The sequence below is a fragment of the Bidens hawaiensis genome, unplaced genomic scaffold (genome assembly GCF_021521415.1).
Source record: "Bidens hawaiensis isolate Kalapana, Puna unplaced genomic scaffold, B.hawaiensis_p1.1 tig00002772_1, whole genome shotgun sequence".
NCBI lineage: Eukaryota > Viridiplantae > Streptophyta > Magnoliopsida > Asterales > Asteraceae > Bidens > Bidens hawaiensis.
Window position 1 is genome coordinate 1,474,334 of NW_027491150.1, and position 27,898 is coordinate 1,502,231.

The following is a 27,898-nucleotide window of genomic DNA, read 5'->3' on the forward strand; positions in this document are numbered from 1 at the left end:
AAAGGGACTAGTGATAAGAATCACATGTTGTAAATAAAGAAGGTCCAACAAGACTACTTTGTCTATAGGCAATTAATCAAACAAACTGTTTTGGCCATCTACCAAAAGACCTCTCAATTTCATTATCATCAATGGCCTTGTCATAGTCGTCAAATAACTCGTCCAAATACTCGTTAATCTTGTCAACGGATTAGGGGGTGCCGAGACTTCATTTGAGGAGATAACAACGACATTGCCTATACCATCAATATTAGATGACATTATAGGTGTCGTGCGGTGTAGTGTGTGGGTGCAAATTTAAACCTTTGGAAATGATACATGGTTGAGGCTTACTAAATGTGACCTTGGTATTCTGTGACGATTCACCATCTCTAAGTTGTTCATTTTGTTGTTTGGGACGGGGTTTACATGTGTGTTCCAGTAGTTTGAACACGTCATTAGCAGTTCATCCGGGTATTCTCCCCACAATCAATGGCATCTAAAGTTAAAATATATCCACAATAATGTCGCACGTTATAAACATCGTTTATTTTAGAATTAAATTCGGTATTCGGTACTTACGGGTACATGTACTTTTTGGTAAAAAAACAATATTGGTACCAGTTTAAATATTATGGTAAAAAAAACAATACTGATACCAATTTAATTATTATCTCCCATATTTCTGGGAGAACACATCCATATACCCATCTAAACCAACCGTCCTTATACAATGAAGCAAGTATTCAGCCATGTCTTTTACGCGCTTTTCGACCACCATTCCGGCTTGAGCCCACATCCATTCCAGATAATCAAGCTATATATCGGTTCAACACAAAACGTCACTCCTATGTTATTGTTAACTATGCAATAAGCTTCATCACAAAATACGAGTACTATTTCACGCACACAAAAGTTCTAATGAGTGAGATATTACTGGTTACGATTGTTTGTTTTAAGAAAATTAAACATGAAATTCAAATTGATGAGTGGCGTGTTCTGGAAGCCCTTTTTCTTTAATTTCTTCGTAATGTTTCACGACTTCACTCAACATTTCATCTTTCGATGGCAACAAAACCTTTTTTGACAACGCACGCGCTATCCATCTTGATTGACTCTCCATTAATAAAAATCCAAAGCTCTACATTTAATAAGTAGTGTTAATATATCCATAATATGAATTTCAACACATTAAAAACAAAAGAATATAAGTAAAAGACTATATTGAGGAGTTTTATATTAAACTTACTCTTTCTGGTATTCCTACAAAGGAGAGCTGTGGAGCAAGTTGTGGAGGAAAAACATGTTTGTATAGAGGTCCAATGCGTTTGTCTTTAACACTTACAATGCCATTTGTTTTAAGGAATGGGACATGTAATTTGTACCTAATTAAATTGGAAGTTGTTTATATATATAATATGATCTTTGTCACTCAATCAATGGTCATCCAAGATGTTTACCTACGTATAGATTTAACTACGCTCTTAATCGTGGACAAAGCAAATTAACTTGGACTTACCCGGTGCAATGTAATATGACATCCGCATCTATAGAGAATCCGTCTTGAAATGTTATTGAACCATCTTTGCTAATACACTCTATCTGTAAAATATACAAGTATAAGTAAAAACAAAAAAAAATAGTATTATTTCATAGCATACAAGATATGATTTCTAGCATGAACTTGTTTTACATATCATTAGACATCTATAAGATCATAAACGATAACTTATTATTTTCATAGTGCGAAAGTTCTATGACATCAATTATATTATCAGGGCTGGCCTAGACCATATATAGGACTCGGCCGACGGTTAGGGCACAAATTCGACGGGGTCACAAAATATTTCATTAACAAGTGGAATTTGGTCAAAATATTTCATGAGTTAAGTGTCATTTTAGTACCTGTGGTTTGGTTAACTACGCAACTTTAGTACATATTTTTTATTTTGTGTAAATAGGTACCTAAGTTTCAAAAAACTTTTTTTGTCTATGATTGCTACAGTTGCCTTGTTTTGTTTACTGTTGTTACAGTTATCGTCGATTTTTTTGAAAAAATATACATATATAAGGCCTAATTTTCATACTTGTCTTGCGCACTTGAAATCTCGAAGACGGCCCCGTATATCATGACATAGCTAAAGATAATCAAAACTCTCATAACCAATCTAATGCTATTACCTTAGAGTGCTGCCACATATTGTTAAATTTTTCTGATTTTCCGAGCTTAACAAATGGAGATCTTGACGACATGTGAACTTGTTTGGCAACCATTGCTATCTCTCTTGATATATCTAGTGCACTTGGTCCACTCCCTATTACAACTACGATCTGCTCATAGTAAACCTCATATTATATATTCGTTGTAATTTATTAATTACCAAGTGTCAAAACAATGAGCATTAAGCTGAGTGTTCATCGGATCGGATAAAAGGTTATTCGGTTCGGATTGTTTGGATTTGATAATTTAAGGACCATATCCGAAATACAATCCGAACCGAATTAGGGATATATTCCTATCCGATTTGAACTATCCGAATTCAATTCGGATCGGATTCGGACAAAATCCGAACAATCTGAAATTAACCGGATAATCCTAAATAAGCCAAATAACAATTTTTTTTCTTTTTCTTTTTTAATTTTCGGTTCCTAACATCTTACTAATTTAGAACCATGATACACAAACAAAACCTGAAACTACAAATAAATTTGTAACAAAAATCAAAATTCAAACTTCATTAAATAGTCTAAATAAACATAAAAACATGTTATTTATTCGGATTAAACAGATGTCCGAATAAACTGAACAATCCGAAAATTTTAAGATTACATAACCGAATAAGAATTCGGATCGGTTTATTTCGGATTTGGTTTCGGTTCGAATTTCGTATATTTTATTTCGGTTTTCCCGATCACCCCTACTCCCGAAGTGACTTATTTAATTAGTCAATTAAATTGGTAAATATAATCCGAGTGTTACAAATTATTGCCATTCTTTAATCATTGTTTGGATACTCATGTGTATTGTAAGTAGTGTCAATAACCTGATCTCGAAATGGTTCAGGAACACGATAGTTGTGGCTATGCATTTGTTTCTTCGGCCATGTCTTGATACCTACTCCAATGTTTGCAATTGCTTTATTTTGAACTTAAATAAATATTTATTTAACTAAATAACTTACAATAAAAAAGATTCAATTAATATATATATATGTTACCTGGAATATCAGTTGGCAGTTTAGGTTGAGTGTTGTGACCATTACACACGACGATTGCATCAAAAACCTTAACCGAGTCCACCCCATTGGTGTTTGACTCAACAACAAACTCGATGATGCCCAAGTGATCAACAACCTCCACTCGTGTCACCAAGGTATTGAACCGAATCAATTTGTTGAGTTCAAAGTGACTAGCAAAGTCTTTCAAGAACTTTAGCACTTCTTCGTGCCCAGGATACATTCGTGATCGTTGTATACCTTTTCTCCAAATTTGAAATCAGTGAAGCTCATAAGCTCCCGTGGAAGATTTGTTTTCAATGATTTGTAGAGAGATGAATGAACAAGATCTCTATTTGGGTCGATTCCAAGTAGATCAGACTCTACTCGTGAATCATAGGCCCATGTTCCTCCAATTTGGTGTGACTTTTCGAATACCACCACTTGGAAGGATTCTCTTTGAAGCTCACGAGCAGCGGTTAATCCAGCTACACCAGCACCGATTACGGCTAACTTTAAGGGACTTGTCATAGCTGATGACTCTTAAATCTTTTTTCTTCAAAGTTATATTGTTTGATTAGAAAACTACTTAAATAACTTGACATTTACTTCCTACTATTTTAAAGGAATAATAATATATTTGATCACACAAAGTGACAAAACCATACACGCGTCCTTTGTATCTATCTATGTGTTGAGAAGCACCCAAACCTACCAATTTTTAAACGTATTTGATCTGTCAAAATCAGCAATTTTTATATGAAGTGAACCGAGACACAATTCGTTCAAACGTAACCAAACAAAACTTTTCATTCATACAATAATATACCACATGTAAGATAGCATATAGATTATAGATGATGTCTATATGTATTTTAAAGTATCGATTTTTCAAAGGTTGCTGCTAGAAAATGACTAATTATTTTACCATATATTTTTTTTTCAATAAAAAAAAAATTGTTAGAAAACCCGTTTTCAACGATTTTGCTACAAAAACTACTTTGGAAAATAGGTGCTTGAAAAATCATTTCCAACATATTTCCTACTTTTCCTATAAAGTTGCTGTAAAAGTATGTTGTTGCAAAATTCCTACAATTTTCCAACAAAACATACTTTATTTATTTATTTATGTATTTATTTTTCTAATTTGCTACAACTTTCCAACAAAAGTTTTATACCATAGGTAACACCAATGATTATATTTGAAACATCTTCCAATAGTATTTCAGCGAAAATAATGAACATACTTAATAAATGCATTTTGTGTTAAAATTACGTCGGAGAGTTAGCAACAATATTCCAATCAAAAAATCGTACTGTTATTATTTTGTTGCAATACTATCTAATTTTTTTTAATTGAAAATTTCTTTGAATTTATTGGAATTACATGATTTAGGAATTTTATAGAAAATTTCATAGGAAAACGAACTTTTATCTTGTAGTGGGTATATCCTATGATTTAACATATGCAAGTTAACACAAAATGTTACATAATTTAACCATGGAAAACCAACCCCAAAATAAAATAATTAGCTTGCTACCTTTCTCCATGGTCCCACTCTGACAATATCCCTATATTAAAACTATCTTCCACCTATCATATTGTTATAATTATAATTAAACATAAAATGTCTGTAAAGCAAAAAAGTCAAATTAAAGTAAAATAAAGTCTGTAGACTTAATTCATGAAATTCATTAAATTACAAAAGAGTCATAGAGCAATTGATAAAACCGTGGTAACAAAAGAATAATACAACTTTATTTATAAATAATGCTATAAAAACATGGTATAGAACATTAGAATACACACATACACACATATACATATGTAGGAAATGTCCAAAATTTTCCAAACAACATATACACATACACGTAACACATAGACACAGTACTTAGCAGACATCGATCGAGTTCTAGTTGGGTCCATTCATCTCAAGAGATTTATTAAAGTCACTTCGATGTACACGTGCAAGCGTTGGTTCCTCTCTCCGGCCATCGTCTATCATTTCTGGTTGATTGTAGCAGTTATTACTGTCCTTAGTTGCGTTGTGCGGATAGTGGTAATGACGATGAAAACTGTCTTGATTATGAAGACGTGTGTGCCTCCTATTGCACTCGATAAACGAGCTTTTGATGTCCGGCAAAACGTAGTTTTGAGCAATATATGCTCCAAGAACTCCTCCCAACATGAATGACAATATCTTAATTTGTTTCCACCTTTAACTTTAACAATGTATGTATTATTGTGTGGATAAGTTGTTCATGATAATATTTTATTTATAATAGGTGTAATGTCTTCTTTTCCAAGCCTAATTCCCTTGTTCTTGAACAACAAGTTTACTTCTTCTTCACGGTCAACACAATGACACAAGCAAACCTATTTTTTAATATTTTTTATTATGCTTCTTCCCAAGCAATTTACAATGGTCATTAATAACTTTAATTAAACTTAAACAAATACTCATTCAAAGCCCTAATCTCGTGAAACTCATTATTAACCAAAACTCCAAAAGTTAATGGTAAAAAAAGAGGATCAAAAGTAGATATAGAGGGCATGTTTGGGATTGAGTTTTAAAAAGGCAATAAGTTAAAATGTGTTTCACAATCACAAATATATATATATATATATATATATATATATATATATATATATATATAATTTTAGTTTTTTGAAATGGTTAAAAACAGTTTTCCAAAAGCCCAAAATTTTTGTTTTTCAAAAATAGCTTTTCGAAAAAGCAAATAAACATTTTTCAAACTCAATCGCAAACATGCTTAGAGATACATAACCAAAATTATGTAGAGACATATAACCAAGAGAATTGCTAATGATTCTTAGTTCAGGACTTCAATTGGTTGGGGTAAGCCACCCAAAGACTTTATTTATAAATTAGAAAGGAGAGGTCTTTGATTCAAGTTTCATCCGTGAGAAAAAATTAGGGGGTTTCAGGTTCGGCCAAAAAGTTTTTATGTTCATCCTGAGGGTGAAATGGAGATGTTCGGGTGTAATTTTATTCTTTTTTGCAACTAATTTGCAACCGCATATAGACGGTAGCAAAAGTTAAGACCATTTTTCACGGCTGAGTTTGGATAGTCGCAAAAAACACAACCATTTTGCAAAAGAATTTTGAGTGGCCGCAAATTTTGCCAACATTGCATTTACAGTTTCAAGTCGCTCACTAGTTTCTCGTCCGTTTTCTTCGTTTGCAAATTCCAGTCGCAATGGCCCAGTTTTCTAGTATTAAGGGTAAATTTAACTTATACTTTTGATATTTTCTCCGCGACAACATATGATGAATACTCACCGGAGACTAGACAATACACTTTCACTCTTCGAATTTCTAATTTTCAAATCGATTCAACCTAATTAACTCCATTGTTTCTTTACAAATTGCAATCATATCTAATTTCCAAAACACCGACTTTAGTTCCTAAGATTCCAGCAATTGATTTAACAAGATTAAGAAGAGCATGTAACGTAGTTGCAACAAAAAAAGGCAAGATTTATGTTCAACATGGTCAAAGCCATTCATGAGGATTCACGTGCCCTATACGAATTATATAAACTATTTTTTTTCAAACAACAATTAACGTATAGCAATAAAATAGCAAAGTCATAGTATTAGAATGACATACCCAATAATTTTTCGGTTTTGTATTTTATGGACTTCTACCATTTGATGCACACGACATCTAACATATAGCAATACTTATTTATAAACTTATTAAAAAGTTTAGTGATAAGAATGAATCACAAATGTTACTAATAAAGAAGGTCAAACATGACTACTTCGTCTATGGGTAAATCAAACACACAGTTTTGGCCGTCTACACGCTTGACAACATCTAACCCCTCCGCTTATGCTAAAAACCCATCGAAAGAGCTACCAATTTTTTTATCATCGTTCTTCTCAAGGTCGTCAAATAACTCGTTCAAATACCCATACCCGTTAATCTTGTCAATGGATAGTGGGGGTGACGAGACTACGTCTGAGGACACATAAAAGACATTGCTGATACCATCAATATAAATATTTGATTACGTTATCGAGTTATGGGTGTCATGAGGTGTAATGTGTGGGCACAAATTTAAACCTTTGGAAACGGTACATGGTTGAGGTTTAATAGTTGTGACGTTAGTATGTTGTGACGGTTCACCATCTTTAATTTGTTCCTTTTGTTGTTTGGGACGGGAAGATGTGTGTTCCAGTAGTTTTTCACATCACTAGCAGTTCTTCCTGGTATTCTCCCCGCAATCAATGACCATCTAAAATTAAAATCCGCATTAATGTCACACATTCTAAATATCATCTCTTTGTTTACTCGGATTCATCTTTAGTATTAGACATTTTGTTAAGTTCTTGTACTTTTTAAGAGTTCGCTACTCTTGCAAATGAACTCATGCAAGTTTTGACAAATCTTTGGAGTTCAATGGTGTACGTGCGAGTGAACCCGGCAAGTTCACTTGGATGACATGCGAACTCCATAAAGTTTTTCACCAAAGTCAACATGTAGTTTATAGTACTTCATGACCAAACGTCCAAACTCTATGGAGTTCACTAATTTCCACACTAGCGAACTTGTTTAATTCAATTTCCACTCAAGCAAACTTGTCGAGTTACCTTGCATTGGTAGTGAATCCTTAAAAGTACAAGAACTTAAAAAAATATATACAAAGAAATACGTAGGTGAATCCTAAACCACATAGTAATCCAAAACGACGTGTGAAATCAACTACAATATGGCTTATAAACGTGGCTGGCACGGAAGTGTGGAGGGCCTCCATGGCCGGTTAGTTTTGTGAATTTAGACTAACTCGATTTTGAATAAAACTTATTTTGAAATGAAGAGAAAAATATAACAACTCACTTGCAAAAATAGACCAGTTCTTCTCTGTGAATTTCAAGATATGAAGTTCAATTGAAAACAGAAAAAAATAGTATTTGTTTTAACCGATATTGCTTCACATGGATAAGAATCACAAATGTTTTAAAAGACTAGTGATCATAAGAATCACAAATGTTGTAAATAAAGAAGGTCCAACAAGACTACTTCGTCTATGGGTAAATTAAAAACAAGCTGTTTTAGCCATTTACTTGCCTGACAACATCTAAACAAACTCGATCAATGATTAGAATTCAAAATCATTCTGCAACAATCTCATCACAAATTAACAAATCCTCTTCAAATGTTTCACGGAACCCTTCATTATCCTTGCGAAACCGTTCTAGAAAACATGCATAAAATATGATTTTAATCATTCTGCAACAATCTCGTCGCACAGTAATACATCCTCGTCAAATTTTTCACAGAACCCTTCATTATCCTTACGATACCGCTCTATAAAATAGGCATAAAAGTCCCTAAACTTTTGTGGCGGCCGTGCTATCTTCAACTGATCTGATAACCGGTCTATGTAATCCATCTGTTAAGTCATTTTAAGATAAAGTATTACTTATATGATGATACGAAAGAATTAAAGTCTTAACATACTCGAATGAGTTGAAGTAAAATTACCAAAATATATATAGGCATGTTTGATAAAAATTCTTCAAAATAGACAAGCGAAAAAAATCCATATAAATAAGCATACCCAATAGAATTCCAACACATAGTCCACTTGGAGTCTTGGACACCTCTAGACACCAAGTGAGTTACTCCCTTATAATGACAAATGTCTCAACTGGACAACACAAAAGCCTAAATAAATACTTCCTCCATCCCGGTCAAAGTGTCTTAGTTTGAAAAACATAAAGTTTTAGGTAGATTAAACTATTGTTTTTTTTTTTGCTTACCAAATGACAATAATGCCCTTGAAAATGGGTTCATAAATATTGTTTATTGATGTTAGTTGTGTGTGTTTAAGGGTAAATTTGAAAATTGACTAATAAATTATGAAACTGACTAATTAAAAAGGTGCTTAGACGATGCCTTGTCCTCCTTCCCATGAAGCATAAACGTCACGGAGGGGACCGACTTGGCCAAGCGTCCAAGGTGAGGCACCACTTTAGACTTTAGCCTTACCGTCATTGCAAAGTTTCTCCTTCCCAAGAAACATAAAAGGTCGTGTTAAACACTGAACACCACTCCACCTTTGTAGCCCATATTTCATGTTTATAGAGTTGTGTAGCCTAGTTGAGACACTTTTGAGAAGTGGCAACTAACTTTGCATGACATTTTCGTCAGAGGGACGTTACCTTGACGCCTAGAGATACCCAAGTGGATTATGTGTTGAAATTCTACCGGGTACGTTTATTTTAGTTGTTTTTTCTTTTAAAGTTGTTTTTGTTTCTTTGTCAAACACTCAACCTAATGCTAATTTATTATTAAACTTACTTGAAAATTAAGAGAATGAGTGTCACTCTTAGGGATTCCCTTTTCTTTCATTTCTTGATAAACTTGTTCCACCGCACGCAACATTTCATCGATGGTTACAATGCCGTTTGTTTTAAGAAATGGAAAGTGAAACTCGTACCTACATACATGTAACACGTCAACATATAAAAGTTAACGACAACGATCAAGTTAGTATATTACGGATGAAGATTTATTGGTTGTTCTCACCCTGTACAATGAATAATTGTATCTGCTTTAATGGGGACTTCATCTTGAAACTTAACCATGCCATCTTTGAAAACACGATCTATCTGAAGATTTTTGCCATAGCAAAGAAGCAAAATATAAACAAAATTGTATTACGGTACCCATTAAGATTTTTGCGTTAAAAATTTTGAAATCAGTCGCAAAGGAAAAACATTGCCGACTGGTTTGTGATCGAAACTGTGGTTTCTAATACCTAGATTTTTAGTAGTATATGCAGTATACCCTATAGCTTAAATACAATAGCTACATTGATAGTTTGATACAATAACCAAGACTCCTATATAAGAATCAAAAGAATTTATATTACTAATACACAAAATATAGGAGTATTAAATTAGAAACAACGTTAGAATTAAGTTGATACCTTTTTAAGCAAACGAAAATCAAAATCGGATTACCTTGGCATGCTGCCATACATTATTGTAATTTTCCAGTTTTGAGACCTTAACATTCGGCGATCTAGAGGACAAGTGAACTTCGTTGGCAACTGTCGCTAGTTCTCTTGATATGTCATATGCACTTGATCCGTTCCCAATAATAACCACAACCTGAGAGGTTTAATATTGTGCGTGTGAAAGACATGAATAAATTTGTAATAACATTTAGCAAACCATCACAAGATGGCCTAGTCGTAAGACACCTGAATCGTATCTAAAGGGTTTCTTGTTCATAAAAAAAGTAACAAACCTGATCTTGAAATGGTTCAGGAACTCGATAATTGTGAGCATGCAATTGCTTCTTTGGCCATTCAAGTATTCCTGTATGTGTTAAATACAGAATAATCATGATGATGTAGTCATGTTGAAAGTGAATCTTTTAGTTAACAAGTAATGTGTTGAACCGAACACACACACACATATTATACATACGTGTTTGGCACAATATTATTATGTATGTAGTTCATTTTTCTTGGTTCGTCAGTTTGAACGACTGTAAACACGACTGTTAATTTATTGATTCACAATTTAATTGATAAAAGTATTTTTATGATATGTTATTGTGTCATACATCCAAAAGTGTTTTAAGTTAGATTTTTACTTGAAAGTTAAGAATGCCAATTTTCTTTACAAGATATTATTATACGGCCTAATTAATAGAAGAGTAATAAATAAATAAACAACATATAAACAATTTAATACGTTAAATAATTAATCAAAACGTGTATGTTAAATAATTAAGGATTTAAGGGGGTCCAGCCCTCCTATTTTATGAGCTGGACCCGTCACACATTTTTTTGTCTAATTCTGCTACGGGGATTAAAATAACGACGGAAACTCTAATGATAGGAATTTAAAATTCATAGAGAAGCAATGCAAATGACTTTTAGTGACAACTTACCAACGGATTCTTAATGATAAATTGTTGACTAAACTCAAGTGACAAAATGTAACAGACAATTACCAGCAATTTCAAGATCAAAATATTTATAAAAGTTTTTAACAATTTTAATAAGGGACATTACATGGTAGGAAAATATGTTTGGTAAATTAATTAGCAATGTTTTTTTTTAAATATGTTTCAACCTGACTATATGAACATGAGAACATCATTTGTTATAATACGTATCATTCTGATCTTGTAACTAATTAACAAAAAATGGTGACAAAAATGGACTCATTGAACAATATAACAAAACTATAATTACAACATGGAACGTACAACACAACAGCCCATGGTTCTAAAAATCTCCACTATGCGCCGATTAATCTCTGATTAATCGCTAGTCGCTGCCCAACCGACTAGCTGTCATTAATTAATCACTATTTGGAAAATTACATCTAAATTCCAATCCGATTAATCACTACTAGTCTGACCCACCGCCCGACTAGTGTCTAACGAGTTTTACAACAATGGACTATAGCCGGTTAAACTCTATCAGTTAATGTTAAAAGGTGATTAATACAAATGTGTATATAAAACTTGAATATTTTATACCTGGGATGTCCAAAGCGGCTTAGGTTGGCTGTTGTGACCATTACAAACAACCACTGCATCAAACACTTCAGTTAAACTCATCCCATTCGTCTTCCACTCGACTACAAATTCATTACCAGAATCAAGTAACTCGATTCTAGTTACCTCTGAATTGAACCTTATGAGTTTGGTTACTCCGAATGCATCCGCAAAATCTTCCAAATAACTTACTCTTGGTGCCCAGGAAACATCCTTGGGTCACCATATACTTTCCCTCCTAGCATATAATCCGAGTATCCCATTATTTGGCGCGGACTATTTGTACGTAAAGATTTGTAAATCGTGGCATGAACGATTTCTCTATCGGGATCAATTCCAAGTAAATCCGACTCGGTTCGTGGATCATAAACCCATACTCCACCCAATCTATGTGATTTTTCTAAAACTACAACTTCATGGGCTTCTCTTTCAAGCTCCCTAGCCGCGACTAACCCACACAGACCGGCTCCAATGACGGCCACCTTCAAAGGAGTTGGCATAGTATATGAGTTTTTGGTTCATTTAACCAAATAAATGAATAATTAGAAGTCCTTTTATGTTTATAAACAATTGATGGGCATCTTCTTAGTTACAAAAATGACAAATAGCTAAATTTCACATATTAATCATATTTTATTATCTTATTTGAATTATATATGACAACTTACAGATTATTTGTTCTTAAAAAACTCTGTGGATCTCATGTTCAAATTGACTGATCCAAATTCATTTATCCCACGAGTACATGATTTGATTTGATTCTCTTCGTATTTTTTTTTAATGAGAATTGCATTTGGTTTCCTATTCGAGCGATTTATTTGTTTGTATAAAAATCAATGAAAATAAATTTGTAGGTGAAGAGATATGGACCTGAATACAAGTGGATCCGTATTGATAACTTAAGAATTACGGATACAAACCCTGACAAACTCGGATCCTTCCTTTTTGTTAGGACGACCAGATACAGATACATAGGGGCCACAAGTGTGGCTAGGACAACTAGAGGCCCACAAAGTATCAAGACGGTAACAAACGAATTTAGGGTGGACGGCACCCAAGGAGTTTCCATCATGATTGCATGAGAGTGGGGACCATGAGGATACGCCACTTGGCATAAATCCTTCACAGGTATCATCTTACACCAGATGATGGTTACATGAAGCACTCCCTTCTTGTTACGAGTCTAACGGAGTTACTATTTTGTACATCTTATCATTCTCGAAGAACACTCGGGCATTTTCAAATCCTCTCCTGTTGAACCACTAATCCACACTCGTTTGGTTCAGTGTTTCTTCAGGAAGATAAGAAATATGATTACGTTAACATCTTTAAAGTCATTAATCGTTATATTATTTGGTGAATCATTTTTGCTTAGAATATCGATAAATTTCTTGTTAGTATCACCGAACCGTAAGGTGCAAGTTTTGTATTATGAATTTTAGGATTTCTTTCAAAATCATGTATAAATTTGCAATCAAATTAAAGTATTTCGTGCGTAAAAATCGATAAATAGATGAAACATAAAGATATGCATGAAAGGGAATGTAAATTGCGTGTTTTCAAACAAACCAAAGAACCGCCTTTCATAGACAGGAAACATTCACAATGTGTTGAAATATGTTAAGTCATTTATCTCAATTCAAATTCTAACTTAGATATTTGTTATTACATATATGGGTCAAAAACTCAATGATAAGAGACTAGAAGTGAAAAATGTTGAACACATATGGTCATTTGGGTGGTGCGAATGTCCATCCCACCCAAATCCATCTTTCATTCATCTTTCCTCCATATCATCGCCATATCATTCTGCCCGAATCCATCTTTCAATTGCGAAAATGTCCATCTTTCATCCATGTTTAGTTTTCATCAACTAAATTATTTTCAAATTTAAACACAAAAAAATAAATTCTAGTTTTATAAAATAAAAAGTGTGTATAAAACTTTCATCCACAATAATTTGGATTCAGTCCAACTCAGCCCAAACAAAACTATCCAACCCACTATGTTAAAAAGTTGACCCATTTATGTCATATTTATAATCTTGCATTGCATGATTAGATTTCTCATCCAGTTACTTCAAGATTCGACAATCATAGAAGGCATAAATTTGAGTTATATCCACTTGATTACGCGTAAACTTTACAAGAATAATTGATCATAAACATAACACACAATCATGAAAGAGTTTTTACAATTTCAAAATCAGTCTTGCTAAAGAACCTATGTGTAGTATGTACCATGATACAACCTTTGAACACATATATACATAATCATGATCCTAGCTACCTTTGAATCCAACCCTCAATAGTGCTACAATATCTCTAGGAAATGGTAACTAATCTTACATGCACATCTTCTTCATAGCTTGATTCATCCGAACAAGAAGACATCCACAACTCATCATCATCTTCTTCTTCTTCATCATAGAAAGATAACAATGACGACACTATGTCAAAAACCTCACGTGATTTTCCAACTTCTTTGATACGATCATCGTCATCATTGCGCAACCCTTTTAAGAAAGGTTGATTCAGCAACATGTTAGCAGTTAATCTACACATAACCTTTTTGCACAAACAATGTTTCAAGAAACTCTTCCCTTCCGAAGATATGCTACTAGAAACAAAAATCAAGTCAATTTCGTCACCAATACGAGTTAACATCTTTCTCCCTTTGAATCGAACCCCAAGCAAAAACATCTGCAGATTTCACAGCCATAAATGGGGGATACAAGCTGTATCTCCGATTTGACGTTCGCAATGAAAACACGCACGAAACTGCCTTTACCGATCATTGCACCTCTGAACCAAGAAACACCATTACCATACGTCTTCTTACAATCTTCTGGTTTCCTTTTCTTCCCTTTGTAAACATTTTCTCCACCAAACATGATTCGTTTCTTCGTCTTCGATTCCATGGACTGATGTTTAAATGTAAAACTTGGGGTTTTGGCTTCAAATTAGGAAAATATGTTGTACGTAGTATGGTTGTGTATTTTATATATATATATATATATATATATATATATATATATATATATATATATATATATATATATATATATATATATACTCATGGAATAATAGTTTTTGTTATGAAACTTGGCAGTCACGTCCTAATGTGAATTTTTATGAAAAATGTTTTAAAAAATGAATTTAATTACATTTTACATTATTTGAAAGTTAAAAGATGTTTAAAAAAAATTTGTAAGTTTAAAAGAAAATCAAAAAGATCGGAAATATATAATCACTAGTGTTCACAAACTTAAAAGAAAACAAATATTTAATTTTTTAGTGTAAACATATCCATCATGGTTCTCTTAATAACCGAGTTAAGCCACTTATTTTCATTCTTAGCTTGAAATTAAGCTACATAATCCATTAGAAGGAAATTTAGAGGTGTGCATAGAACCGAAAAAACTAAATCGAAACTGAAGAAACTGAAATAATCAAACTGAACTAGGAACCAGCAGTTTGGTTTTGCTTTTTTAGAAAAAATCGAACAAATGGTTATGGTTGAATTTTGTGTTTTGTGAAATACCAAAATAACCGAACTAAACCGAAAATGCCGTAGAAACCGAAAAATTTGTAGCGACCGAACCGAACCGTAACCATTAAAACTGAACCAGCTATTGCTTTGTTTTTTGTTTATATTTTGTCAACTAGAAATTTGTTTTATTTTTTACGTTAATCGGTTATGTTTTATCAATTTGAATCATTTTAAATGTTTGTTATTGAACTTATAACTTTTTATTTTTCATTTTGAATGTTAAGCATCTTTTATTAACACTAAATATTTTATGCCTAAATGTTCAATTTACTATTAGTCGTTAAATTATAAAAAAAATTATAGACCAAAATTCAATGAATGAATTGAGTCATTTTTCTTTTTTCCTAAATTTTCTTTTTCCAATTAGCAAAATCAAAACCGGACGTTTTTGAAAAATCAAAATACCGAAAATTCTATTTTCAGTTTGGTTTAGGCCCAAAACCATACCATGCACGCCCCGGAAGGTATCATTATTCTCTGACGGTCAAATTATAATAGTACATAATATATGATGGTCGGGCAAAAGTCGCGTATATTATTATATTATTTGTTTAATTTTAGTTTAAATATTATGTGAACTTTGATACTTCAAGCGTGTTTATGTGTTTCAGGATACTTGACGTTAAGGACGCTTATCGGGATGAATTACGGGCTTGGAACGAAGATATAGAAGACTCATGACGATTGGCACGCTTTCCTATGCAAAATAAATGAAGAAAATAAAGAAAATTCTGTCAGACGCCTTTAGCGCGGTGCTAAAGGGTCCTGATGGTGATGTCAGTGTATCTCTAAGATCATCAGAATTTTGAGTCTTTAACGCGGCGTGAAAATCACACCCCTGGGATGTTAGCGACGCGCTAAGATCCTCCTGACGGGAAAAATAACCCTAACTTTGATATAATCAGCTTTTCAGCCCCCATTCGACCTATCCTTCATTCCTTCAACCAAGTACAAGCCCTGGGACGATTTTCCACCATCCCGAAGCCTCCGGTTCGTTCGTTCATCACATGCTTTTATCCTCTCATCAGATAAGCGAATCCTTCGTGATGCCGATGTCAGGCTAAAACCATTGTATTCACTTTAGGCTAGGGTTTTGTGTAAACTAACTTTGATCAGATTCTATGTTTTGAATGCTTATGAACTTAATTGAATGTCTTTAATCTTGTTTTACATTATGAATTGATTGTTTAAACAGTTTATGATTTTGATTGTCAAACTTTGCATCACTTTTCTGGTTGTGTTCATCACATGTAGGGTTAGCTCTTATGTCATTGAACCAATAATCGTTAGTCATTGCTTATAACTGATTTCCATATTTTAAACTGGTAATTGGGTAAACCGGAGTTCAGTTGTGTCAACAATTCGGTTAGGGTATCGTTTGACCTCACAACCCAACTGTTAGGTTTAGTAATTACTGCGCAATTAATCTTATGAATCTGTGATTAGTCGGTCATCACATTACCTGAACCTGAAGTGAATCGTTTTCTCATTATTGTTTACAAACTTTTCCAAGTAACCGTGTGTTTTTATTAAATCATCTTTTATAAACCGCTTGACATTGTTTGTCCACCGTGGTTAATTAGTTAATAATTATGATCTTTACTTGCACTTTCCACTGATTCCCTATGGAGACGACCTTACTTACCCATACTAGTTATAGGTATTTAAGCTTCATAAATACTTGTTTTTTATTAGAGCACGACATCTACATCAATATACGTCTATGGAATGCATGTATGTATAAGTGTGTTAAGAAAAGGGAGTTTTTAAGAAGGCGATTGGCACAGTTTATTTGTGCATGTTGCTAGCTAAAAGTGAGGAAAATGTTCATCATAATATGTTTTTATAGGCTTAGTTAGTTAAACATGTTGTGTCTGGATTCAAGAGTCGTGTTAATAACATGATACCTTTAGTCAAGTTGCTAAGTTGTGACATACTTTGATCATCTTAAACAAGATTGTTCGAGTACCTGAAACGAATAAACATAAAAAAAACCAGAATTTGTCAAATCATCAACGTGATCAAAAGTTATCATTATTAATGTAAGAAACTGAAATACATATCCGAACATGTATAATCTCTACAAAGAGTATGTTCCTTTACAGTTGATTGACTAGTTATTTACGGTATTCAGATTAATATATACACCATCCGAACCCATCAAAAGAACACCACACCACAACACAAATAGAACACAAAAAATTGAAATATATATAAGAAAATAAAATTTAAGCCCATTTGGCAAGAAGAGACATAAGACCAGCACCCAAAAGAAGTGAAACATTTGAACCCAGTTGAAGCATCTTATTCTTTTGCATCCGAGGGTTCATAAAGTCAGGTGAAAGAAGATCAACGAGTGCCATGTAGATCAATATTCCCGCCGACGCAGAGTTTAACACACCCTCTACGATTAAGGCTGTTGAACTATCCTCTTTGTAAGTATTTGTTACCAATATCCCAATCACAATCCCAAATGGAGTTGTGATGCTAAAACATGCCCCCATGATCGTGGCGCCTAATGACTTGAATTCGGCCTGAAAAAAGGTTCACACGTAACGCTTAATCATCTACATTCTTGCAAGAAACACATATAATTAATAATACCTCATCGATCTGTTAGATATAAAATGAGAACTTTTTAAGTAAGAAATACCATATATATATATATATATACATATATATATATATATTTCTCTATGTATAAAAATGGTTTTTTGGGATCCTTAGATAATATATATTCAAGTTTTTTTATCTTTATAGTGTTGTACCTCCTACTTGTAGATTTTGCTTGATGGTGTACAAATAAAGAAACATAAAGATGCATGGGATATGTTTTATAAAGTAAACAACAAAATTATTTTTGCTTCCTAAATTCATGTGAATAATAATTTAATTAAACTCTTTTCTAAAATCATACAAATTGTATTTTATAGGCAAGACAAGCTTTTATTACCTCTCCGACGCTACTGCTACAAATATAAGTAAAAGCAACCGAAATTTACGATGGACACATGCTTATAACGAGTGAGTATATGGATCATACGAGTCGTACTTTGATGGTTATCACGGGTGTAGTTACATGGATTATAATTGGTTTTACGAGCTATACTGAGTTTTATTAAGTTATAAGTTGCAATTATATATGATAGGTTGTAATGAATCATATTTGAGAGCATATATTTATATTATGTGGTTTTTTTTCTAGCATTGGTTCAAATCAAATAAAACTTGTCTACGTTGAGTAATTAAACACAAATATATATACCTGAAAAATGCATCCTCCAAGACCTATTCCCTCGAAAAATTGGTGGAACGTCAATGCGACAACAAGTGGTTTGATTGTTTTCGGACTTTCAGACGCACCCAAAGACAGTCCTATTACTACTGAATGTACAATAATACCCAGTTCCAACACCTGCAACCAGTTACAAGCATGTATAGTTTAATACTCTATACCGATCGTGTCCAAGCTTCAAGTCGTAAAATCCAAAGATCTTTGTGATTTTAGTTCGTTTATTGTAAAAAAATTATAGAATGTATCAACATGCAATCCACAATTCCACATTATACATTATCAATTTATCATGGGAATATAATTTAGTTCACATTAATTATTTGTCATTGTCACTAATATAAAAGGTCTTTGTGACCGATGAAATTCATCGCAAAACAATGTTAAATATCCCTCACAAATTCTGTATCAGAATCAATATTTAAGATGGGAAATTGTTGCTAATATATGCTGCAAATATATAGCGATAAAACTATTGCGAATGATTTTTTTGTCGCTAGCAAGTGACGGTTTTGGTCATCGCATTAGTCCTTTGTGTGTAGTGTGAGTAGGTCATGATACAGACGCTTAGATCATTTCCCGGGTTTAATATATAAGTTATAAAATATGCATTTGACATATAATACTACTATTCTCTTCATCATCCATAAAACTTTAATTGTTTATATCATATAGTTTGTAATTGCATGTGTGATCTTTTGTATAATCACTTTTAATTGAAATATTTTGTTGTTTCGATCTCCAAATCTCGATCGGATAGTTTAGAGTAATCAAGAAGTCAAGAACAAAGTGATCGTGTTTTCTGCTGTGATCAGAACCATACTACAAAACAGGGGTGTATGCAGCTTTAGGGGAATGGCTTCAGCCGAACCCGTATAAAATTTGTGTTAGTGTTATGTATTCGTGTATTTTGACATCGTACCGTAGAAATTTCAACATCGAACCCGTAGAAAACCCAAATTTAAGTGATTAAAAATCAACCAACCGTCCCTCAAAATTTCTCAAACCCATAGAAAAATAATTGTGGCTACGCCACTTCAACATAGATCAAAGTTTTCTGTTGTCACATTTGAGTCTTGAATTTTTGACAGTTTTTAATCGCAACATATGAACCCAGTTTTCTAAGACCACCCATAGTGAGACGTTTTATACCCTCAAACCTCACCAAAACACCCAGAACATCGCTAAGTGAAGAAAATAAAGAACGCTAAATGAAGAAAATGATGGGACCAAGGAGAGAAACCGACCAGCCAATGAAGATGGGAGGGGGAGGGGGCGTTTTGGTTTTTCCACTACGCTGATGTATGTTTATACAAAAACAATTAAAATAAATTAATAAAAAGGGAATTTGCTTTTCTTGTGATTGGGCAGGGTTTTTTTGTATGCTATAGCAAAAGTCAAAAAGATCGGATGCACCAAAATGGGTTTGTTGCTGCTTGCTAGTTGCTAGCATCAAATCAATATAGTCAAATGATTGGTCCATAATTCAACTTAATTAAAATGATTGGTCCGTAATTCAACTTAATTAACACTGATTAAAAGAACTTAGTACTTTCCATTCTTGAATAAGATTACATAAAAAGGCAAATGTTATTCTGGTTTAATGGCATGAGGTGATGGTTAATGCTTGGGATCTTTGAGGTTTCATGAAACCTGACTTAAGGGGGTTTTCCCTTACAGTGGTGGGTTTCCTCATTGACAGTGTTCTTCAGGGGAGGCTCGGAGGGTGTACGAGTCGCACCATCGGCCGGGGCACATAAGGTTTGGGGGTACACACTTTTTTTTATGCATATTACACATATATGTTTTTAGTGTTAAAAATAAGGTTATTTGCAATGGTTTATGAGATAAGTACATGCTCAAAATGGTTTTTGCTTATAATAAACTTGTCGATAAAAGTTTTATCCATGTACGCTAGTGAATAAATAGTTTTCGTTAAGGCATGCGGGCCTTTTTATTTTTGTTCGGCCGAGGTATATTTTAAATTCTCGGAGACGGCCCTGGTGTTCTTGGGTGAGTCAAGCCTAGAACGTCAAAACCAGTATGGACGATTGACATCCCGTCTCAGAAAGCTCAATCGGGCATTGGTGGTTGATCCAAACGCTATTCAATAACAAAAAAAACAAAAATTACAGAAAAAGAAAATGTTTGCTTACCTTAGAAACAATTCTATACCGATCTACTTGTGACAATCCAGACATTGATCCATGAGCATGTCCATGAGTCGCATGCGTGTGAGCCGCAACTTGACTGATCGTATGTTGCGGGTTCGTTTCTTCATCTCCATAGCCATTAGCAACCTTTTGCGATGCTTCCAACCGAGACCTTTGCTGATAAGCCGCAGACGAAGTCTCAAACAATAACGTCAACATAGTCGCAACCATCGCAACAAAACCCGTAAAAGGAAAGTCTCCCCATGGATGTTCTTTTAAACACGGAGACGTTAAGCTTTTGAATGCATCAGGAAGTACATGTATAAAACCAGTAGCCAATATGACACCAGCCGCAAACGCCTTAACAATAAAGAACCCGTCTTTCTCAGGGCTTAAAGATGGAACAATTCGACCGATAAACGGTAGACAAACACCTAGTGCACCAGCTACTAGGATTGAAGCAAGTGCAATAAGTTTGTATTTTAGAGCTTCACTCTTTTTACCTTCATTTTCTTCTGGTTCACAAGTGCACTCAGCTAAAACATGAGTGGTTATAATGTTTAAAAGCAAGATAGTAACAAAAGCTAGCTTTTGTGAGCACATTTTGATCATATGGTAGTGGATGCACTATTGAAGAATAAAGTTTTCTTTTTTTTCTTTTTTCCTTTAATTCAGAAAAAAAAATTAAAAAAATTTGGATATTTATAAGCTTGAAGTCAGATGGTTCATAATATATATATATAACATAGTGTAGGATCCTGACAAATATAATAGTGGTACACATGCTATTTGAGTATTAATTGGTTTCTATTTAATCAAAGCTGTTCAAAAACTGTTTTTTTATTACCATGCTAGACTGGCAATTACTTAATGATGATCAAGAAAGAAAGTTAAGAACTATTTTTAGAGTTTTTGTTTAGTGAGGTCAAAGGTTCAATCCCTCTAAAGTGTAACATGTAATTGTTAAAAAAAATTAGAATTAAATGTCAAATCAAGAATTTGATTTTAACATAAAAATATATATTTACATATTCTAGTTCTAGTTCTAGTTCTAGTTATAGATAAGATTTTAGATATAATAATAACAAACAAGGCCTGCTGAACATTTTCAAGAACTTAAATCTATCTATAAAATTAAGGTATTTTTGTAATAAAACTATATGAATATATGATCATAACGACTTAACATCAATAAACCCGCAAGCAACCTCATCGCACAGGAATCACCATATTTTGCTGCCTAAACATATTTGTATCGAACATTATGAAGAACAATTAGCATAAGTACTAAAATCAGATATTAAGGCTATTAAATCACAAATGCTACTTCGAAGAGGCTTACGTGTTGAGAATGGCGGAAGACTTCGAACGAAACTAGATACATTAATGATGCTTGTAAATATTGTAAGAAGTATAAGCTAATATCATTACCAGTCATCTGATCTCTAAGAATCTCAGAAACCATTAAGGTTGATAATGGTTAAGACATTAAGTGAACTGGTTACCGATTAAATGTGGCATAAAGAGTTTATAATTTTACTAATGAAATACCTTTAGAGATGGTTACTAGGTACTCAATTTTACGATGTTTAGTTTGACGCGATTAATTTATAGGAATATAGGATGAATCTTCAGGATGGGTAGAAATAGAAAGCGATTTTCAATCTTTTGCTTATGTATCGATAAGTTTAATATTTAATTAATGGTAACTTCAAAGGCTTTAGAAAGTGGTTATATATCTGATTTTAGAACGACGAATTTCATGTATTTAGGTTGCCGCATCTCCAAACTTAAAGAGGCACGTTGCCCACTCTGACCAGACTATGTTGTTTTAATCGGACTCACACTGGCTTTAGAGTTTGGCTTGGGCTACCGCCGGCTACCACTTGGCAATCGTCGTGCCGCCACAAGAGCAGAATTCTCTAGCGTAACACACTGTGGGACGAAAACCAAGGTGAGCTCGAGATTCGAACTGGCAACCTTACACAAGGCATAACTCAAATCATTTATTGCTATAATCCACCAAAAGTGACACAAATGAAAATCAAGCTTGAGTATACACTAAAGAATCCAAACCTTCTACCACTAAGTCATAAGGGTTACGTATTTCGGAACCCAGTTTTCTTGTTTAAATTAAAGGATAATAAAAGCAAGTACTGGACAATTTTCAATGAAATTAATTATAATTAGTACATGTCAATGGTTTTGATTTAGAAGAAAAAATAATACGAAATGTCGACACTTAACACAAAATGACGAGACTTATCCGTTAGATATGCACCGTGTACTTCTAATATTCTAACATTATTTCTATTATTTTTAATCGTAGATGACTAACTCACTAAAGCATCAACATCACAAACCAATAACAACGTTTGTAATCGATTATAAATGTATATTTGCTCCGTAGGAGAGTATAGCAAACATATTGAATAAAAGTCAGTCTTATATATGTACGTAAAGTATTTACCAATGTATTCTTGTAAAACCATTTAGTAAAATAGAAATTTAATTCGATAGTAACCAAGTTTTTTAAATGGTTACTAAATCACTCAAACCTTTTTTTCATTAGTTGTTGCTATTTTGTGAATTTTTTTATAAATGTTTACAAATATTAAAAAAATAAGTGACATGAAAGAAACATATATGAATTTGTTTTTACTATGCAGTAGTAATAATAATTATTACTAGACCATCCTCTATGGTGAGGTGGCTTCAAAGCCCTTTCATCGTGACACGTAAGCACCCGGGGGGCATCGAAACCCCAACCAATAATGTCCCGCTATGGTTTAATACCCCAAAGGCGCCATATATATATATATGTGTGTGTGTGTGTGTGCGTATGTATGTGTGTGTGTGAGAAGGAGCCTTCAACCGCGCCGGCCGTTCAAACGCCCGGATCTTCGCCGCCCACCCCTTGGTGGCGCCCCTCTATGGTGTTTGCCGCCCACCGCGCCTCAAAAAACCCCATTTGCGCCCCATAGCGGATGGTCTTATTATTTGATTTAAAGTGAATAACTATGATCCTTGATTATTATTCAATAGTTTTTTTATTACACGTCATTTCCAATGTGGTGTAGTGGTAGAGAGTATGTGTTTCTCATTGAAGACCTAAGTTCAAAACTCACATACAACACTATGGGGGGGGGGGGGGGGGCATAGGTGGTTCAATGAATAAAGAATGAGATCTTTGTGATCTTATCTTCGATCCTGAGGGCGGTCGGGTTTTATCACCAGTGCGCCTTCGGATGGATGAGTTTTTCATGAAACTGGAGATAAATTGAAGGCGCTTAAGGACTTCGTACGGTTAGGTTGGGCCAGCTGGCGGTGATCTTTTGTCATTGGATCACCCCTTACGAAATAACTATGCATTTTATATTCTATGTTTGTTGGTTGTTCAATAAAAAAAGTTATTTTTTTAAACAACTAGTATTGTACTCAACTACTCATAACTCCATCTAGCATGTCACCGGTAGAATTTAATCGAACTCGTAACCTAATGAGCACCCATACATACACACTCGAACACCATTGAACTTGTTATGAAGTATTTGGTTGAGTACTTCAATGCAAAGTCAAGGATATTATTTACGGAAAATTACGATGAATAAAGTGTCGACACTTTTCTAATAGAATACACCCACCCACTAAAGTCAACTTATATACATCTACCTATTAATTATCTTAGTGTCAAACTATGTCGACATTTTGAGATAGTATGACAACACTATAGAACCTCTTAGCTTTTCTTACACTTAAATAAATATAAAAATAAGTGAGATCTTATAATTTTTAATAGGCCTCTAAGCCTATTACAATTAATAAGATTTCATTTATTTTTGTTTAGGTGAAAGACATTAATCTTGACACTTGAAAACTAATAATAGCTTAAATTCATGAAACTTAAATAAGCCCGTTTAATTAGTAGGAGTATGTTTGTAAAATAATAATCAAGTTTTAAAAGTGTTTCAAATTAAGTATAATCATGTATGTGAAAAAAAAAATCATGTATGTAAAAAAAAGGTATAATAATCCATTCACAACTCACAAGCGTTAGTTTCATACTTCAGAACTATGTCAACATAATGGCAACATACAACACCAAACAATTTATTATAATTTGATTTTAATTTCTAAAAATATTTACAAAGCTTGCATCGATCGTTGAGTTAAACACAATAAAAAAAACATTTGATAAAATACTTAAGATGGCTTTTAAATTCATGAAGTGCTAAGTAAACGTCATATTAAAATATTTCCGACGTTTCCGGACAGTTATCGATAGTTGTACACCAGCATGTATTATTTGTGCACCATTGACATCCCAACATGTATTATTTGGGCGTCTCTAACACCTGTATGAGTCATATATGTGTAAATACACTAGTATAGGATTATACAAGTCGTATGTGTCTATATGCACTTGTATGTTTAGAACTTTTCTTTAGTTACCAAGTCAAATATTATTTTATAGTTATCTTTTTTTTAATTAAACTTAACAAATGGGCGAATATGAGCAACTTATTTATATCTATTTTTTTATATGGCTCGTATAGTCCTATACCGCTATACAACCTGAACTGACAAAGTAACAGAGGGTTCCCTAGAAAAGTTGAACTGATACGGGTTTTATAATGCTATACGACTCGTATACGTGACAACCATCTGGTGTATGGATTCGGATATACCAATATTAGCACCGGTTAGGATACTATGGCAATTGCAACACCATACAACCTCATGGCCTTTGCTAGCTATAATTAGATTCAGATGGTGTCAACGTTGTAAGTGTTTAAAAATAATATTTTACTTTTATATATGTTAATGGGTTTCACACTTTCACTTGTTTAGTTGTTTTTGTTTCGTGTGTTGGGCTCCACGTCGCGTCACATTAACCCAACTTTAACTTTGACCAGGCCCAGTTTAAAGGTGTCTAATTTGGCCTTTGTAAGTTGTATCATGTAAGTCAAAATTTTGGGCCTATGGGTAAAACTGAAATACACACAACACAAAATTAATTTGATTTTAGATTAACTTATTTACTATGTTTAATGAACGTGTCATGTTTGGATTGGCCTATATTACCGGTTTAATTATAAACATAATGACCCGTAAACCCGTTTATTAAAAACCCACTAACCTAATTACCATGTTTACAATTTATTACCACCCACCAGCCCATTACACTGGTTAGACAAATCGTGTTTGAGTTACATGATTTTAAGTGTGTATGTGTTAAGATTGATGATTTTTGTACGAATGATTATATGGGTCGTATTCATGTTAAACACAATTCGAAACTGGTCAATCCGCAAAAACTATACGTATCAGGAATGTTTTGAAAACACGGTTAACTTGACGGTCCATTGTTTGGATTAAATCGAGTGAACCAATTGAGAAAACTGAATAACGTTGTCATTAATTTTAGTAATAGAAAGTACAACAAAATACAAATGTTTAGAAGGACAAAAAAAATAAGTAATAATCAAGTACAAGCAAGTTCAAAACATTATTTATTTATTTCTACGGTTAGACATACACTAATGTGTGCCTCAAACTACATACACACATTAGAGAGGTGCTCGCAAAATATAGCAGGGAACATTACACACTAACAAAATACGAGTGAAGTAGCATACATATTTGAATGTTTTATAAGAGTTTATCAAATTAAGTAAATAGGAAATCATATAAAATAAAAACGATTTGAAAATTAGTTAAACACAACGTCGATTGCTTACGTAATTAGATTTCGAATAAATTCCGTTATTAACTATAATAACTACAAAACTAAGGTAGTGAAATTTATAAATTACAATTTTACCTCAATTCTTAAAAATTAATGTAAAAGGATGTAACACATATCAAAATAATAGCAAGTATAAACTTTAAGATAAGTGGTTTCTTTCTTTTTTTCTTTTCTTTTTTTTTTTTGAACGACCAACTAAGTAACGCCAGGTACTCCGTACGCGGCCTCAATAGCTAAAGGTAGCCCGAGCCGGCCACTAGTCCTGACGGAGCCCCTAGCGGTCCACCTATTGAGGGATTCACCGGATAAAACCCGACCCCCACGCCCGCCAAATGGCACAACAGCGAGGAGCCGGTAAAACCGGGTGAGATCAGGAGAATTTTTTATCAAAATGGTGTACTTAAAAAAAGTATTTACTAATTTGGTGTAGTTTGAAAACTATTTATAAAATTAGGTACTTTCTTGAAACTTGTTTTTTCTTTCATATTTCAATTGAATAAATCAAATTCTTAAATTAATATCTCCTTAAACAAATAATTTTATCCACTAAAATATTATTTTAACACCAATTCCCCCTTTTTTAGTTCACAATCTTTTTTTTATCTTGAATAATTCTATTAGCATCATTTTATTTATTGATTGAAGTTACAGTGTACGTAAAATAAATAAATAAATAAATAAATAAATATTCATTCAAAACACAAATTTCTTTCACACAACCGTTGTAATGAAATTAATAATAGTAATTAATTACTATTTATTTTCCTACACAGCCATAGTTTTTCAACAGTATTGAATTTAGAAAAATATATTTAAAAGTAACTTATATAACTTGCATCGTTTGTATAAATAAAAAAATCAGAATGTATAGTTGTTTGTATATTTCTTGATGTTCCGATATTAATTGTCATTGAAAATATTATATTTTTCGTATCACAAGTTATAATGAATGTTGCATTTGTACCAACACTGTGACGATCAAAGCGATACCGTTCGAACAACATCTTAACCCCAAGAAACTTATATTGTGAGTACTGACATTTGCTATAGCTTATACGTATCAACAAACTTATATTGTGAGTAGAACTTCATTTTCAATTAAATTTATAGCGCAACATCAAGAAATTTTTTAAACACTTGTGTCGTATTCAATTTTTTAAAGGTTAGAAAACTTATTTTAAATGGGATTTTTTTTCTTAGAACCAATACCATTGAATATTGTGACGGTGTACCTGAAATAAATTAATAGTTAATATAATTTATTTTATTATAATACTATGTATGGAAAATATTTACAGTAAACAATAAAAAGAAAACTATTAATAGAATAATAGAATTATTCTTAAATATGACAGAGGAAATTGGTGTTAAAATAATATTTTAGTTGATAAAAAACATAAAA

The 27,898-nt window shown here is 33.1% G+C and overlaps 1 protein-coding gene and 3 pseudogenes across 3 annotated transcripts; all 4 read right to left on the minus strand.

The window, feature by feature from the left end:
• Nucleotides 1-644: 644 nt before the first annotated feature.
• LOC143621068 (flavin-containing monooxygenase FMO GS-OX-like 3) lies at nt 645-3,819 on the minus strand (annotated as a pseudogene). Its single transcript, XR_013151448.1, has 7 exons — nt 3,198-3,819; nt 3,024-3,094; nt 2,161-2,310; nt 1,499-1,581; nt 1,229-1,364; nt 950-1,120; nt 645-796 (listed from the first exon to the last, which is right to left on the minus strand). The product of XR_013151448.1 is annotated as a flavin-containing monooxygenase FMO GS-OX-like 3 (transcript).
• A 2,978-nt stretch (nt 3,820-6,797) lies between these two features.
• Nucleotides 6,798-7,637, minus strand: LOC143621069 (uncharacterized; annotated as a pseudogene).
• Nucleotides 7,638-8,241: 604 nt separating this feature from the next.
• Nucleotides 8,242-12,266, minus strand: LOC143621070 (flavin-containing monooxygenase FMO GS-OX5-like; annotated as a pseudogene). Its single transcript, XR_013151449.1, has 6 exons — nt 11,733-12,266; nt 10,485-10,555; nt 10,196-10,345; nt 9,759-9,841; nt 9,531-9,669; nt 8,242-8,619 (listed from the first exon to the last, which is right to left on the minus strand). The product of XR_013151449.1 is annotated as a flavin-containing monooxygenase FMO GS-OX5-like (transcript).
• Nucleotides 12,267-17,488: 5,222 nt separating this feature from the next.
• LOC143621071 (zinc transporter 3-like) lies at nt 17,489-21,402 on the minus strand. Its single transcript, XM_077092598.1, has 3 exons — nt 20,751-21,402; nt 18,568-18,717; nt 17,489-17,836 (listed from the first exon to the last, which is right to left on the minus strand). Exons 1-3 carry the CDS (start codon nt 21,357-21,359, stop codon nt 17,531-17,533), a joined length of 1,065 nt encoding a protein of 354 aa, XP_076948713.1. The 5' UTR covers nt 21,360-21,402; the 3' UTR covers nt 17,489-17,530.
• Nucleotides 21,403-27,898: the final 6,496 nt, after the last annotated feature.